The following is a 17,240-nucleotide window of genomic DNA, read 5'->3' as shown; positions in this document are numbered from 1 at the left end:
GTGGGATTGATTGGAGGGAAGGGCTTGGTTAATTTGAGAAGGATTGGATCGACTATTTGGATGTTGATACTTCACTTGAGACTGAGGTTGTGGGGGTGTTGGTATTGTTGTTGGTATTGTGGTTGACCTTGGGGGTGTTGATGGTAGTAGACTTGAGCATTTTGGTTGGGTTAAGCTTGGGGAGCTTGGTTCCACCTTTGGTTTGAGTTATCTCTCCACCCTTGGCTTTGATTACCTCCATGTGGGTAGGATCCTTGGTTGTAATTGGGTCTTTGCGGGTAAGGATTAGCAACCGCCAATGTAGTGTCTTCTTGGATTTGAGGGCACTCATTGGTGGAATGAGTATTACAAGCACAAACACCATATATCCTTGATGGTCCTTCAATCCGTGGAGGTTGAGGTGGAGCATTTATCAAAGCTTGAGGGATTTGTTGCCCTTGGGTGATTTGCCTCAACAAAATCGTCATTCAGTGAGGGTCTTAGTCAAAATTACATCTCCGGAGGGAGAAACCTCACTCAAGGCTTTTGGTTGTGGACTCCTTGCCCTTGAGTATTGAGTTGAGTTCGCTAGATCCGATATAACTTCCTATGCTTCTGCAGCGGTCTTGTTTTTGGTCAATGACCCTCCACTTGCGGCATCTAGGAGAAGCTTATCTTGGTGGTGCATTCCTTGACAGAAATAACTGATCAGAACCAAATCATCAATCTGGTGGTAAAGGCAAGCCTCCAATAACTTCTTGAATCTTCTCAGGTATTCATACAAAGTCTCCCCATCTCGTTGCATAATGCAAGAGATCTCTCTTCGCAGCTTGTTTGTTTTCTAAGGAGGGTAAAACTTCTCCAAAAATTCTTTCCGCAACAAGTCCCAATTGGATCTAACTTCTCCCAGCTGAGTATAAAACCACTCTTTTACTTTTTCCTCTAGAGAGAACGGGAAAGCGAAGACCAACACCGCGGCTTCATCCGCCCCATGTCTTCTCGCAGTTGCACATAAAACTTGGAAATCCTTAAGGCACTTCAGAGGATCTTCCCCAGGTAGTCCATTGTATTTGAGGAGCAAGTTAATTGTGCTAGACTTAAGCTTGAAATTTGGGTCCAAGGCCAGATATAGAATCTGAAGTGGTTGCAAATTAAGATCAGGAGCTCCGGCTTCCTTCAAGGTGATCCTTTGGGGTGGGTCCACCATGACGGTGTCACTTGAGTCACTCAAAGAGAATTCAGTACTCCCCACATATGAATATAGAGTCTCCTCGTTGATTGGAGAATGATGGTCACGGATTGGCGGTGATAGTGAATGGGAGTGATCCTCAAGGGAACCCGATTCACTATTCACGAAAGCTAGCCGGCGCCGAGCTTGCCTTATACGAGTTAAAGTTCTTTCAATTTCTGGATCAAAAGTGGCCAAGCTCGGGTCTGGAAGCGACCGTGTCATTCAACTGAGGAGGCAACGAAAGCATGCAATTATGAAAAGTAAAACAAAAGTAGGCAAGTAATCAGAACTAACTTAACGATTTACAACTACTAAGACTAACTAGAGAGGAAAATAGTATCTACAATTAATGCCAAATAGCAAACCAAAAACCAAATATTCACACTATTCACATATTTACACAACCAAGATCATAGAACTCATTACACTTAAAGCGAATTTCCCAACAACGGTGCCAAAATTTGACGGGCGATTGATATTGGCAATTGCTTGAGTTTGGATTTTTCACACTAAAAGAGGATTAACGTTGCAAGCATAGACCAAACCAAACAATCGGTCACCAATCAAATTAGAAATTCACAAGATATGTCATAACTCAAAACTAATTTAAAACCGAGAGTATTTGACTCCCGGGTCGTCTCCCAAAGAATCACTTGAGGCAACGAGTGTGCAAATTCCGGTTGTAATGATCACGGGGTTGTCAACGAAGAAATGAACATATAAAGAAATAAAAGAACATGCAAAATTGTAACGATTGAACCAATAAAGAAATTAAAGAACCGACTATGTAATATAATCAAGTAAAGTATAAAAGAGATTAACATAGCAATGTATGAAAGATTGAAAGCATAAAAGGGGGTCTTGGGTTGGCGTGAGCTAAGGGTCCTTTCCTTGTTGGAACCACAACTATGAAAATTATGATGGATTAGTCTCACTTGATCAACCCTCACATCGGAAGGTAAGTTAAATGAGCATAAGTGTTCTTAACCCACAAATCCTAAATTGCTTGCTAATTGCTTTAGCAATAAATTAGCGTTAGTGGGAACAAGAACAATTAACAATCCAAGAATTGACACAATGTTGGACATTCCAACTCTAGGAACCCAATGGCTCACTTCACCCAAGCCAAGATACAAAAATTTAGCCTAAAACCATGTTTGACATTTTGTCAAACACTTGGTGGGCAAAAAGCTTAAACATGAGGGAAATAAAAAATGACTTGAAATTAAAAGCAATAATTGATCTCAATCAACAAGAATAACATAAAAAAGCATAGAACAAACATCAAATACCAAATGCATCAACAAGAAGTTGAAATTGCAAAGGAGAAGTGAAATTGAACTATAACTTGAAATAGAAGAAAGAGTAATGACAATGTAGCTATAAAAAGTAATAACAAGAGAATACTTATAATGAGATTAGCAAAATCCAAATTCAAAAATGGAAATGGAACTTTGAATGTAAAACCCTAATAGAAACCCTAGTAGAGATGAGGAAAAACTTAGAGAAAACTAAAACTAAAAACCTTCTACTCCTACTCCTAAACTATACTAATGATATGCTATGTTATGTCCTTCATTCCCCCTCCAATATGAGCTAAGAGACTTCAAAAATGGGCCTCCAAAGCCCTCAAATCGCGAGTCACATTCTTTTTTAATGAAGTCATGCACGGACACCTGTGCGGACGCACACGACACCTTGCGAAAATCCCATCCTGTGCGTGCGCACAAGTACTTGTGCGCACGCACACTAGGCGATGCTTGCTTGGACGCACGACGCGCTCGAAATGATCCACGCGCTCTGCTTGGGCTCCTGTGCGTACGCACAAGAGGCTGTGCACACGCACACGTCTCTGAACTCATCTCCTTTGATTCTTCATGTTTCCTCTATTTTGCATGCTCTTTTTCCGTTTTCTCCAAACCATTCCACCTTATACACCTGAAATCACTCACAAACAAGATCAAAGTATCGAATGGAAGGCAAATGGAATAAAATATATCAAATTGGGCACAAAAGAGCATGTTTTCATAATCAAGCACAATTTGGGAGGAAAGTTCAAAAGCATGCTATTCAAGGAAATAAGTACAAGTTTATGTGATGAAATCCGTTCAATTCTAACAAAAAATCATCATCAAATATGGATTCATCAGTCTTCTGCTCTCATAGGCCTTATTGACTCTCCAATGATACTTATTCTAAGCTTCTCTAACATTGTCTGATCGACCTTACCATATACTTCTCCATCTGTTACTACTTTTCTATCATGCCTTCTTCTTGTTATGGTTGTTTATCACTTTTATGATTCATTAACACCCCTAAAAGTTTTTTTTATCATCAGAGCATATTTTTGATATTTTGATTGGATGAATCAACCCTGTTTCATATTTCCCTCTATAACACCTACTATTTTGGTAAAATTTCTCTCCCCTTCTATATTTAGTTTTTGAATGACATGTATAAAGTCAGAATGACATGTCTTTTGATAAAAATAAAAAATTAAAATAATATTTAAAAATTTATATTACTGACTATTTTTCTCGATTTTTTGTTTCATTTTAACAACAAATCGTTTAATAATTTTTTAGTTTTGCTTCACAATCTTAATTCAAGGAGCGAAAATGACTCCTCTTGTGGGTGTTTCAAGGTTTCAATTGTAGTTTCGAAAGTAAAATTAAAGATAAAAAAAAAAACATGCAAGGTACTGGAGGCAAAGTAAAATGCAAAAATTAAAAGAGAAATGAAGAAGAAGAAGATAAAGAAGAACAAATAAAAATAAGAACTTTGATTAAAAATAGAAAATAGAGTACAAATTTGAGTTCATATTTAAGAGGAATTACTTAAATTTTCTAGTTTAACTCTGTGATGCCAAGAAGATTGAAAGTATTTTTGGGTTTCTAAGTGTTTCCCAAAAAAAACTAAACCGATTACAATGTTTACCAAAACTCTATTTATATACTAATTTAATGTCAATTGATAGTTACGTTTATATTATATTTGTTTGTTTTTGAATTAGAATTAGTAACTTTCCTACGGTTGTTTTCTTGACGCTTTGCAATGCTACCTCTATTAGTTATGTCTTTGACCAAGTATGCCCAATAATATCGTATCAGTTACAACCTCCTTTACATCATTCAAAGTTTTTTCTTAGATAATATTCTCATTTGAAGACATGTAATGAATAAAATTATGAAAACTTAGTTGTTTATTGACAACCCTTATTAACATTTATCTTCCCATCAACATGTTAAGGTTATCAGTTAATATTTATCTTATCTTTTGACACTAACAATGGGAGTATCAAGTGCCTTTAAGTTGATACTTTGAGAACATATTTACTTGAAAAATTGAATGCTAACCATTAATAGACTTAACAAAATTCCTAAGTCTATAAAAGCTTCTACATTGATAGTTGAATACATGTCTGTTAATGAAATTTATTCTTTTGTCTGAGCTGTAAGCATGTCAAATGGTATCTGTTCTAGTTTTGGCACACCAAATATATGTCAATTGACTTTCATCTTAACCTTTTGACATTTTACTTGAGATTTTTTGACACATACTCTTTTGTTGTTCCAATTAACACTATTACTTGACACAATTTTTCTAACTTCAGAAGTAACAGAATCTTAACTTTGTGAAGTCATTTATTTCATATGTAAAGCTCTAAGTATCAATTAGATTTGATAAAATTCTTAATCCTATGAAATTTCGATACTAACATTCTAATAGTTTTGACTCCAAGTTTCAATTTACTTAACATAATTTCTAAGAAAATTAGGCTTTTGTACTTATGAATTACATATTCAAATATCAATGAGTGATTGTTTTTGCCCATGATTTTAAACTTGATGCATTTTTTTAAAAATAAAACTATAAAAATGTAAATAAAATAGTTAGAACCAAAAGACAAGAAAGAAAAAGAATTTAAAAAATCAGAAAAATGAGAAAGAAAAAGCAAAAAAAAATGGGATGAATAAGAAAGAGAAAAAGGATAGAGAAACAAAGAAAAAAGAGAAAAAATGAAGAAAGAAGACTACGGTGAATAAGAGAGAGAAAAGAGATAGAGAATTAGAGAAAGAAGAGAGAAAAGAAAAAATAAAATAAGATTGAGGAAAAGATGAAGGACGATAAAAAAAATAAAGATGATATCATTTTTTGTTATATTTTATATTATAAAAATTACTCATTATTTGCAGAAAAGTCATTTATCTTATACTTCAGAAATTTCTTTCAGATCATTCTCTACATTGCTTATTCAATGATATGTAGACATTTGATGATTATTCATCAATTTTTCTTTTATCATCTCCTTATACTTTGCTTTTTTCTCAACTTTCAACTATTCAATTTGTCTAACATTTCAACAAGTTGAGTCATGCCATGATATTGTTGATTTACAAGCTTCTTCCTAAATCCAAATTCTAATCCATTTATGGCCATTTTGACCACTTCAGATTCTGAAACTAGATTAAAGCTTCTATTTTTTGTGATTCTAGCCAAATACTTATCAATTGATTCTCCTACATTGAGTTTAGTGGAGAACAAATTACTCAAATAATAAGAATATAATCTATAATTCTATATCAATAAAAAATTAATTTTATATATTATCTATCTATCAATAAATTATAAATTTTTTATTTATGTCCTACATTAAAATTATATATAAAAAATAAATATAAAATTTTAAATAATTAAGATCATTAATATATATAATTTTATATTACTATTTCAAATGTATATATATAATATTAAAAGTATAGATTAAATGCATATAAGATATGTGTATTAATATATATATATATATATATATATATATATATATATATATATATATATATATATATTCGAGCCAACTCACGAGCTAATGAGCTGAGCTTATTCAAGCTCAAACTCGGCTCATTTAATTTATGAGCTCAATTCCAGGCTTAAGCTCAGCTCACGAGCTCACAAGTTCAGCTTATCGATCTATTAATGAGTCGAGTAAGTTGGGTTGGCTCACTTCCAACCCTACAAGGAGAAAAGAATTTTATCTTTAAATACTCATCATTTGACACCACCTCGATGATGTCAACGGTATGCGAGCAATGTGCTCTATTGACAATTCTTCATCTTCCCTAGAGAATATAGTTAATGACTTAGGAAACTTCTATCCCTTAGGCAATTTAGTTTGTTGGATAAATTCAGGAAAAAGAAGACATAAACTAAGGTTGATCTACAAATCCAAATCAATCTTTTTAGAATTTCTTCAACCACTTGGTTGACCACTTGCCCCCAATGTCATTTTGTTTAATAACTTGATTACTATTTTGTTGTAGTCTAGTATCATCTTTTATTACATCACTATCATTTTGATCTTGGTTACCCAAATGCATATTATGTTCAAGAGAATTTTGTTTTGTATTTATCTCTTGTACTTCAATGAAACCATTTTAATTTTTCTTCATACTAACTATCTTAGCAATTTGATTTACTTTATAGATTAATTGCTCATACTTAGTGTTGGTCAACTCAATAAAAGAATCAAACATTTTTGTCATATGATGAGTCAATATATTAGCCAAATTATAATGATTTTCATTTATCTGCTAATGAAACTTTTTCAATATATCTGTAGTAACCATAAAGTTTTCTGGCGATAATGTTTTTGACATACTAGAAAAACTGGACTTATATTTTGGGTAGTAGAACAATTATCGCATATTGTGCTCACATTTGAAGTAGATAATATACCAAGTGAAGTTTGTGAGCTAAAAGTTGAAAATTTTGCCATGGTAGCATTGACATATGGGTTCTAGTAGACATGGTTTTGAATTGGTGAGTAAACAGAATTAATCAAACCTTGTGTTGCTATGGAGGGGATAAACTCCAATGGCAAGGCATTAGATGGCCACCTCATACAAGCCAAGATAGGTACGACCAATGTCATCATGTCTCACAGACAATAAGATAGCCTCTGTGGTTTGAGGTATGAAAATATTTTCAATTTCCTTTCTTCTTTCATCACTGGAAGTAGAAGATATAGTAGACAAACCTAACATGTCAATTGATACTAATTTTCTAGTATCAAAAAATATTTTGCCATTTCGTAACCTCTTGCAAGTTTGGAATTTTTTTAACAAAACTATAACCTATTGACAATGTCCCACCAAGTGGCCAATTTATTTTACTCAATTTTTTGTTCCATTGTTAACAACAAATAAATTAATAATTTTTTATTTTTGTTTCACAATCTTAATTCAAAAAGCAAAACGAATCCTTTTGTGGGTGTTTCAAGGTCTTAATGGTAGTTTTTTAAAAATAAAATTAAAGATAAAACAAAAATATGCAAGGTGCGAGAGGCAAAGTAAAATGCAAAAATTAAAAGAGAAAAGAAGAAAAAGATGTAGAAGAATAAATAAAAATAAATATTTTTGATTAAAAATAGAAAATAGAGTACAAGTTTGAGTTCAAATTTCAGAGGAATTACTTAAGATTTTCAGTTTTACTCTGTGATGCCAGGGAAGCTAAAAGTATTTTTGGATTTTCGTAAATTTTTCAAGAAAAACTAAACTGATTACAATGTTTACCCTAAATTTTGTTTATAAACTAACCTAATGTCTATTAACAGTTACTTCCATAATATCTTTGTCAGTTTTCAAATTTGAATTAGTAACAGTCCCACACTTGTTTCCTTGATGCTTTGCATTGGTACCTATGTAAAGTTATGTCTTTTACCAAATATGCCCAATAACATTGTGTCAGTTACAACTTCATTTGCATCATTCAAAGTTTCTTCTTTGATATTTTTTTTGCCTAACACAATGCCCCCATGATTTTTCACTTGAAGACTGATGAGCGGATAATTTATACGCTTTTTGGCATTATTTTTAGGTAGTTTTTAGTAGGATCTAGCTATTTTTTGGGATGTTTTTATTAGTTTTTATACAAAATTCATATTTCTGGACTTTACTATGAGTTTGTGTATTTTTCTGTGATTTCAGGTATTTTCTGGCTGAAATTGAGGGACCTGAGTAAAAATTTGATTCAGAGACTGACAAAGGACTGATGATGCTATTGGATTCTGACCTCCCTGCACTCGAAGTGGATTTTATGGAGCTACAGAATTGAATGGTGCGCTCTCAACTGCGTTGGAAAGTAGACATCCAGGGCTTTCCAGCAATGTATAATAGTCCATACTTTGCGCTAGTTTTGATAACATAAACTGGCGTTCAAACACCCCTTCTCTGCCCTATTCTGAAGTCAAAACGCCAAGACTGGCATAAAAGTTGGAGTTAAACGCCCAAACTGGCATAAAAGCTGGCATTCAACTCCAAGAGAAGTCTCTACACGTGTAAAGCTCAATGCTCAGCCCAAGCACACACCAAGTGGGCCCGGAAGTGGATTTCTGCATCATTTACCTATTTCTGTAAACCCTAGTAGCTAGTTTTCTTATAAATAGGACCTTTTACTATTGTATTTTCATCTTTTGATCATCTTTTGATCTTTTGCTCACGTTTTGGGGAGGATGGCCTCTCGGCCATGCCTGAACCTTTCACTTATGTATTTTCAATGGTGGAGTTTCTACACACCATAGATTAAGGTGTGGAGCTCTATTGTTCCTCGAGTATTAATGCAATTACTATTGTTCTTCTATTCAATTCAGCTTATTCATATTCTAAGATATTCGCTGCACTTCAACATGATGAATGTGATGATCCGTGACACTCATCATCATTCTTACCTATGAATGCGTGCCTGACAACCACTTCCGTTCTACCTTAGATCGAGCGCGTATCTCTTAGCCTCCATTCCGAAATATCAGAGTCTTCGTGGTATAAGCTAGAATTATTGACGGCCATTCCTAAGATTCGGAAAGTCTAAACCTTGTCTGTGGTATTCCGAGTAGGATCTGAGATGGGATGACTATGACAAGCTTCAAAATCGCGAGTGTTGGGCGTAGTGACAGACGCAAAAGAATCACCGGATTCTATTCCAACATGATCGAGAACCTACAGATGATTAGCCGTGCGGTGACAGCGCATTTGGACCATTTTCACTGAGGACGGGAGGTAGCCATTGACGCCGGTGAAACCCAAACATACAGCTTGCCATGGAAAGGAGTATGAAGGATTGGATGAAGGCAATAGGAAAGCAGATATTTAAGAGGAATGAAGCATCTTCATACGCTTATCTGAAATTCTCACCAATGAATTACATAAGTATCTCTATCTTTACTTTATGTTTTATTTATCTTTTAATTATGAAAACTCCACAACCCATTTGAATCTGCCTGACTGAGATTTATAAGGTGACCATAGGTTGCTTCAAGCCGACAATCTCTGTGGGATCGACCCTTACTCACGTAAGGTATTACTTGGATGACCCAGTACACTTGCTGGTTAGTTGTGCAAAGTTGTGACAAAGTGTGATTCACGTTTGAGAGCTCCATGTCTTTGGCGCCATTGTTGATGATCACAATTTTGTGCACCAAGTTTTTGGCACCGTTGCCGGGGATTATTCGAGTTTGGACAACTGACGGTTCATCTTGTTGCTTAGATTAGGTAATTTTCTTCTTATTTCAACCTTTATTTTGTTTTCAAAAAGTTTTCAAAAATCTTTCAAAAAATTTTCTTCTTTTTTCGTTTTTCCAAACTTAATTTTCGAAAAAAATATACAAAAAAATCATAAAATCATAAAAACCCAAAAATATTTTATGATTCTTGTTTGAATCCAGTGCCAAATTTTAAGTTTGGTGCTAATTGCATGATTTTAATTGTCTTGCAATTTTTGAAAAACATGTATAATGTTCTTGATGATCTTCAAGTTGTTCTTGATGAATTGCCTTGTTTGATCTTCATGATTTATTGAATTGCACTGCAAGATGTTCTACATATGCATTCTTGCATTCATATGGCCCAAACATGAGAAAAGTTCTAAGTTTGGTGTCCTCCATGTTTTCTTTCATTAAGAAAACTGAGTTCTTGTTGTTCATCTTAATCTTCAAGATTGTTCTTGGTGTTCATCTTGACGTTCATAATGTTCTTGCATATATCTTGTGTTTTGATCCAAGAATTATATGTTTTGATTCATTTTGTTGTTTTTCAAAATTGAAAACATATCTTCTTAAATAAAGGATTTAGCAAAATGAAGATCCAAGAACATAAAGCAGATGAATTACAGAGAAAAAGCTGGGCATTCAAAACGCCCAGTAAAGAAGGAAAACTGGCATTTAAACGCTAGCCAGGGTACCTGGTTGGGCGTTTAAACACCCAGTAAGGAAGGAAAATTGGCGTTTAAACGCTAGCCAGGGTACCTGGCTGGGCGTTTAAATGCCCAAACCATGCAGCAATTGGGCGTTAAACGCCCAAAACATGCAGCTCCTGGGCGTTTAATGCCAGGATGACACAAGGAGAAGAATTTTGTTTTCAAATCTTCATAATTTTTTTTCAAAATCAAATCTTTTTCAAATCAAATTCTTTCAATCATATCTTTTTCAAAATCATATCTTTCAATTATATCTTTTTCAAAAATCAAATCTTTTTAATTTTTATCTTTCCAATCATATCTTCAAAATCATATCTTTTTCAAATCATATCTTTTTAAAATTCTAATTTCAAAAATCTTTTTCTAACTTCTTATCTTTTTCAAATTTATTTCTTATCTTTTTCAAAACCACTTAACTACCTTTTTCACTTTTAATTTTCGAAAAAAAAACATTATTTTTTCAAAATTCATTTTTTACTAATTGTTTTTAATTTTAATGAAAATTTTCGATAATTCTTCCCCCCTTCTCTTATCTTTTTCTATTCAAACACTAACATTCATCCTCCATTGTCAATTCAAACTCCATCTCTCTTTGTGTGTTCGAATTCTTACCTCCTTCTTCTATTCTTATTTTTCTCTGATACCTCAAGGAATCTCTATACTATAACATAGAGGATTTCATATTTTCTTTGTTTTCTTCTCTTTCATATGAGCAAGAACAAAGATAAAGGCATACTTGTTGAAGCTGATCCAAAACCTGAAAGAACTCTGAAGAGGACCTCACTGAAGTTTTCAAAAAGGAAGCAGCAAAAGAAACAATTATGGTCGAACCAAACAACCATGCAAGGAAGATGCTTGCTGATTTTACTACACCAACTTTCAACTTCTATCGAAGAAGCATCTCAATCCCTGTCATAGGAGCAAACAATTTTGAGATAAAGCCTCAATTAGTTGCCCTATTACAACAGAAGTGCAAGTTTCATGGACTTTCATCAAAAGACCCTTATCAGTTCTTAACTGAGTTCTTGCAGATCTGTGATACTGTTAAGACCAATGGAGTTGATCCTGAAGTCTACAAGCTTATGCTTTTCCCTTTTGCTGTAAGAGACAGAGCTAGAACATGGTTGGATTTACAACCTAAGGAAAGCCTGAACTCTTGGGATAAGCTGGTCAGTGCTTTCTTGGCCAAATTCTTTCCACCTCAAAAGATGAGCAAGCTTAGAGTGGAAATCCAAACCTTCAGACAGAAGGAAGGTGAATCCCTCTATGAAGCTTGGGAAAGATATAAGCATCTGATCAAAAGGTGTCCTACTGACATGCTTCCAGAATGGAGCATCATATGTATATTCTATGATGGTCTGTTTGAGTTGTCAAAAATGTCATTGGACCATTCTGCAGGAGGATCTCTTCATCTGAAAACCCCTGCAGAAGCTCAGGAACTTATTGAAATGGTTGCGAATAACCAGTTCATGTATACCTCTGAGAGAAATCCTGTGAGTAATGGGATGCCTCAAAAGAGAGGAGTTCTTAAAATTGATGCTCTGAATGCCATACTAGCTTAGAATAAAATATTGACCCAAAAAGTCAATATGATTTCTCAGAGTCTGAATGGATTGCAAAATGCATCCAACAGTACTAAAGAAGCATCTTCTGAAGAAGAAGCTTATGATCTTGAGAACCATGCAATGGAAGAGGTGAATTATATGGGTGAAGCCTTTGGCAACACCTATAATCCTTCATAGAAAAATCAGCCAAATTTTTTATGGAAGGATCAACAGAAGTAAGGCTTCAAAAATAACAATGGTGGAAGAAACAGGTTTAGCAATAGCAAACCTTTCCCATCATCATCTCAACAACAGACAGAGCATTCTGAGTAGAATCCTTCTAACTTAGCAAACATAGTCTCTGATCTATCTAAGACCACTCTTAGTTTCATGACTGAAACAAGATCCTCTATTAGAAATTTAGAGGCACAAGTGGACCAGCTGAGTAAATTATCCTCTATTCGGATAATTTATACACTTTTTGGCATTGTTTTTAGGTAGTTTTTAGTAGGATCTAGCTACTTTTTGAGATGTTTTTATTAGTTTTTATGCAAAATTCATATTTCTGGACTTTACTATGAGTTTGTGTGTTTTTCTATGATTTCATGTATTTTCTAGCTGAAATTGAGGGACCTGAGCAAAAATCTTATTCAGAGGCTGACAAAGGACTGATGATGCTGTTGGATTCTGACCTCCCTGCACTCGAAGTGGATTTGTTGGAGCTACAGAACTCCGAATGGCACGCTCTTAACTGCGTTGGAAAGTAGACATCCAGGAATTTTCAGCAATGTATAATAGTCCATACTTTGTGCTAGTTTTGACTACGTAAACTAGCGTTCAAACGCCCCTTCTCTGCCCTATTCTGAAGTCAAAACGCCAAGACTGGCATAAAAGTTGGAGTTAAATGCCCAAACTGGCATAAAAGTTGGCGTTTAACTCCAAGAGAAGTTTCTACACGTGTAAAGCTCAATGCTCAGCCCAAGCACACACCAAGTGGGCCTGGAAGTGGATTTCTGCATCATTTACCTATTTCTGTAAACCCTAGTAGCTAGTTTTCTTATAAATAGGACCTTTTACTATTGTATTTTCATCTTTTGATCATCTTTTGATCTCTTGATCATGTTTTGGGGAGGCTGGCCTCACGGCCATGCCTGAACCTTGTTCTTATGTATTTTCAATGGTGGAGTTTCTACACACCATAGATTAAGGTGTGTAGCTCTGTTGTTCCTCGAGTATTAATGCAATTACTATTGTTCTTCTATTCAATTCAGCTTATTCTTATTCTAAGATATTCGCTGCACTTCAACATGATGAATGTGATGATCCGTGACACTCATCATCATTCTCACCTATGAACGCGTGCCTGACAACCACTTTCATTCTACCTTAGATCGAGCGTGTATCTCTTAGCCTCCATTCCAAAAGATCGGAGTCTTCGTGGTATAAGCTAGAATTATTGGCGGCCATTCCTAAGATCTGGAAAGTCTAAACCTTGTCTGTGGTATTTCGGGTAGGATCTGAGATGGGATGACTGTGACGAGCTTCAAACTCACGAGTGTTGGGCGTAGTGACAGACACAAAAGAATCACTGGATTCTATTCCAACATGATCGAGAACCTACAGATGATTAGCCGTGCGGTGACAGCGCATTTGGACCATTTTCACTGAGGACGGGAGGTAGCCATTTACGTCGGTGAAACCCGAACATACAGCTTGCCATGGAAAGGAGTATGAAGGATTGGATGAAGGCAATCGAAAAGCAGAGATTCAAGAGGAATGAAGCATCTTCATACGCTTATCTGAAATTATCACCAATGAATTACATAAGTATCTCTATCTTTACTTTATGTTTTATTTATCTTTTAATTATGAAAACTCCATAACCCATTTGAATCCGCCTGACTGAGATTTACAAGTTGACCATAGCTTGCTTCAAGCCGACAATTTCCGTGGGATCGACCCTTACTCACGTAAGGTATTACTTGGACGACCCAATGCACTTGCTGGTTAGTTGTGCGAAGTTATGACAAAGTGTGATTCACGTTTGAGAGCTCCAAGTCTTTGGCGCCATTGTTGATGATCACAATTTCGTACACCAAAGACATATAACAATTGAAAATGTGAAAATTTAGTTGTTTATTGACAGCTCCTTTTGACATTTATCTTACCTTTGATAAGTTGATGGTATCAATTAATATTTATCTTATCTTTTGACCGATTGACAATGGAAATATCAAGTGCCTTTAAGTTGATGCTAGAGCACATATTTGCTTGAAAAATTGAATGTTAACTATTAATTATAGACTAAACAAAATTTCTTAGTCAATAAAAGCTTCTACATTAATAGTTGAATACATGTCTGTTAATAGAATCTATTCTTCTGTATGGGCTTGTAAGCATGTCAAATAGTATCTATTCTAAATTTTGGCATATTAAATATGTGTTAATTGACCTTTGTCTTAACATTTTAAAATTTTAATTGAGATCTTTTGACACATACTCTTTTATTGTTTCAATTGACATTGTTAATTAACACAATATGTGTTAATTGACCTTTGTCTTAACTTTGTGAAGTCATTTTTTCATATGGTAAGCTCTAAATGTTAATTTGATTTGGTAAAATTCTTAATTTTATGAAATCTTTATTGTGGCATTTTAATTGTTTTGACTCCAAATGTCAATATACTCAATAGAATTTCTAAGACAATTAGTCTTTTGTAAAAAAAAAAAAAATATAGGTGAACAATATGAATAATAGTTTAAAATAGAAATTATTTAATTCAGATTCATGATTAAAAATTGAATATTTTAAAAATAAATAAGCCCATTGTATACCCAAAAAAATCCACTCTCACTATGAGCACCTAATTCCTATCGCCCAAACCCCCAATGCCATGCCGTCGTCGCTGCCGTCGCTCCCAACAACCCAACGTGCCAATTTTTCGTGCCGCCGCGACATCAACCAGACTTCCGAACGACTGTGCCCCTTCCGCATCATGTATTCTATTCGTTTGTATTTCTCATCAAATAAACCAAACCTTGTATCCTAACCCTACATCACATTTTCTTAGGTATGCCTTTGTGGCACTCTTCAATGTCACCATGTGGGGATGCTTTGTCAACAGCCTCAAATCCCTTTCTTCGCTTCAAGCAACCGTCACCAATTTTGCCACTAATTTCATCTCTTCCGGTTTGGCTGGTTTCTTCTTCTTCTTCCATGCATGAATCACTCTCTCCTCAGGTATACAACACCACACAAATTGTTTGTTAATATGCCACAAAGAAATCAAAAAAAGAAAGGACTTACTTTTGTCAATCATATTCAACATTATGGCTTGTTATTTCATTTGCCTGTCATTGTTCAACATGTTCTTATGCAAAATAACTCTTCATAGTGGTTTGCCCTTACTCATCATAATTGGTGTAGTGATTCTTAGCAACAGTGTTGAGGAGAAGAAGCTCAAAACTGATTAGATGGTTTGGTTTAGCATAATTCCTTGCAATACAGTTTCTTGTTTCCTATTGCTTTATGCCTTTTCCGAATGGAGATCTCTAGTTATATGCTATTTACCTGTTTGCACCCATCTTGTGTATCTTTTGATCCCTTTGCTGTGATTTCTATTTGTGTATCATCTGGTTTAGAAATCATTTCTAATTGTTAACATCACAAGGTTATTAAAGGTGTTTTTTTTAGGAATTCGGTTTGATTGACAAGAAGGAGCTGGCTCCCCTTCAAGAGCTCATAGAATCCATTATTTCCAAACGCTGCAGCATTTTACATTTCATTTATTTCATTTCAGTTCTTAAAAATTAGCACGGTCATGGAATTCATCTTATTAGAACCAAGTATTTCTCCCCATATGTGTGTGTGCATGCTTGTTTGTTTTATCGTGCTAATTACTTGTTGTATTTTCAGGTTCTGACAAAAAAGTTTAAGGAGAAGGTATAACGATTGAGAAGCTTGTGATGTGCACTTTTTCGAATGTTTGTCTTTGCTCTGGGATGTTTTTATGTTGATATAGATTAATTAGATTCAGATGTTTTTTTTGGCTATAGATTCATGAAGTTAGAATCAGAGATTCTTATTATTTGGATGTTTTGATGTATGAAAATAGGTTTATGAGATGGTTCGGTTTTAACTAAAGATTCACGAAGTCTGGATTAGAGCTTCTTCATATTGTAACAAAAACAATTGTGTATATGTACACTAGAGGAAACATATAAAGAATTAAAATATAGAAGATAATGCTATTCTTTTTTTCCTTTAATATAAATTCATCTATGTAAATGGAAATAAGATTCCTTCTTTATCTTTAGATGGAGTATAGTTCTTTTTCCCCTTAATGGACATTCTTTTTCCGATTAAAATATAAGCATAGACAATATGTGAAACAAAATTTTTACTATACGCTACCATCAAAAGAGCAATTAGATATAATATTTCTACATCAATTAATAATATTTGCCATTACAAATTCTCATAGACTAAGAAAATACATTTTATACAAGAACATCTTCTTGGTCACCAACATTTGTCTCTACCATAATTCACCAAGGCACAAACTTATCTATAAGTAAACACACAGTTTCCCAGATATAGTTGAATTGTCCATTTGAACACAAATCTTCTCCTTGTGTTTTACACAAAACAAAGAAACATCCATCAAACCATGTTTAATTAGCTTAACTCAAATCCAACTTCAATTTAAGCAAACTTAAATTAAATCTAATCGAATTTTTTTTCTAACTCCCAAACTATATAGCAAAAGAAACCTATAGAGTATGTGCAAGCAAAATGTAGCAAATCAAGCAAAAGACCAATGGTATAACCCATATAAACATTCACTTTTTCTTATGAAAGAACCATCTGCATACATAGTAAAACGAACACCCACTTTAGTTAATAAGAAATAACTAACAAATTGACCAAAATACCACTCGTGCACCATGTTTAAATGACTTAACTTAAATCCAACTTCAATTCAAGTAAAATTAAACCAAATCTAATCTAAACCATATAGCAAAAAAAACCTACAGAACATGTGTATGTAGAATCTAGCAAATCAAACAAAAGACCAATGGTATAACCCAAATAAACATCAACTTTCCATATGAAAGCACTGTCCCCATACATAGTAAAATAAACATCCGCTTTAGTTGATAATAAATAATTAACAAATTGACCAAACTAAAATACCACTCGTGTACCATATTTAATGGCTTAACTCAAATCCAACTTT

At 34.2% G+C, this 17,240-nt stretch overlaps 1 protein-coding gene and 1 non-coding gene across 2 annotated transcripts; one reads left to right on the top strand and one right to left on the bottom strand.

Moving 5' to 3' along the window:
- Positions 1–11,670: 11,670 nt before the first annotated feature.
- Positions 11,671–11,778, bottom strand: LOC112713924 (small nucleolar RNA R71). Its single transcript, XR_003158883.1, has one exon. It is a non-coding gene; the product is annotated as a small nucleolar RNA R71 (small nucleolar RNA).
- A 3,051-nt stretch (positions 11,779–14,829) lies between these two features.
- Positions 14,830–15,610, top strand: LOC112711064 (uncharacterized). The gene is given in 4 exon segments (XM_072203034.1): positions 14,830–15,219; positions 15,221–15,241; positions 15,396–15,403; positions 15,405–15,610. Coding segments are annotated over 4 exon segments (429 nt in total). The 5' UTR covers positions 14,830–14,889; the 3' UTR covers positions 15,475–15,610.
- Positions 15,611–17,240: the final 1,630 nt, after the last annotated feature.

This window comes from Arachis hypogaea, chromosome 9 (genome assembly GCF_003086295.3).
Source record: "Arachis hypogaea cultivar Tifrunner chromosome 9, arahy.Tifrunner.gnm2.J5K5, whole genome shotgun sequence".
In the NCBI taxonomy this organism is placed as follows: Eukaryota; Viridiplantae; Streptophyta; class Magnoliopsida; order Fabales; family Fabaceae; genus Arachis; species Arachis hypogaea.
This window is presented reverse-complemented; position numbering and strand designations above follow the sequence as displayed.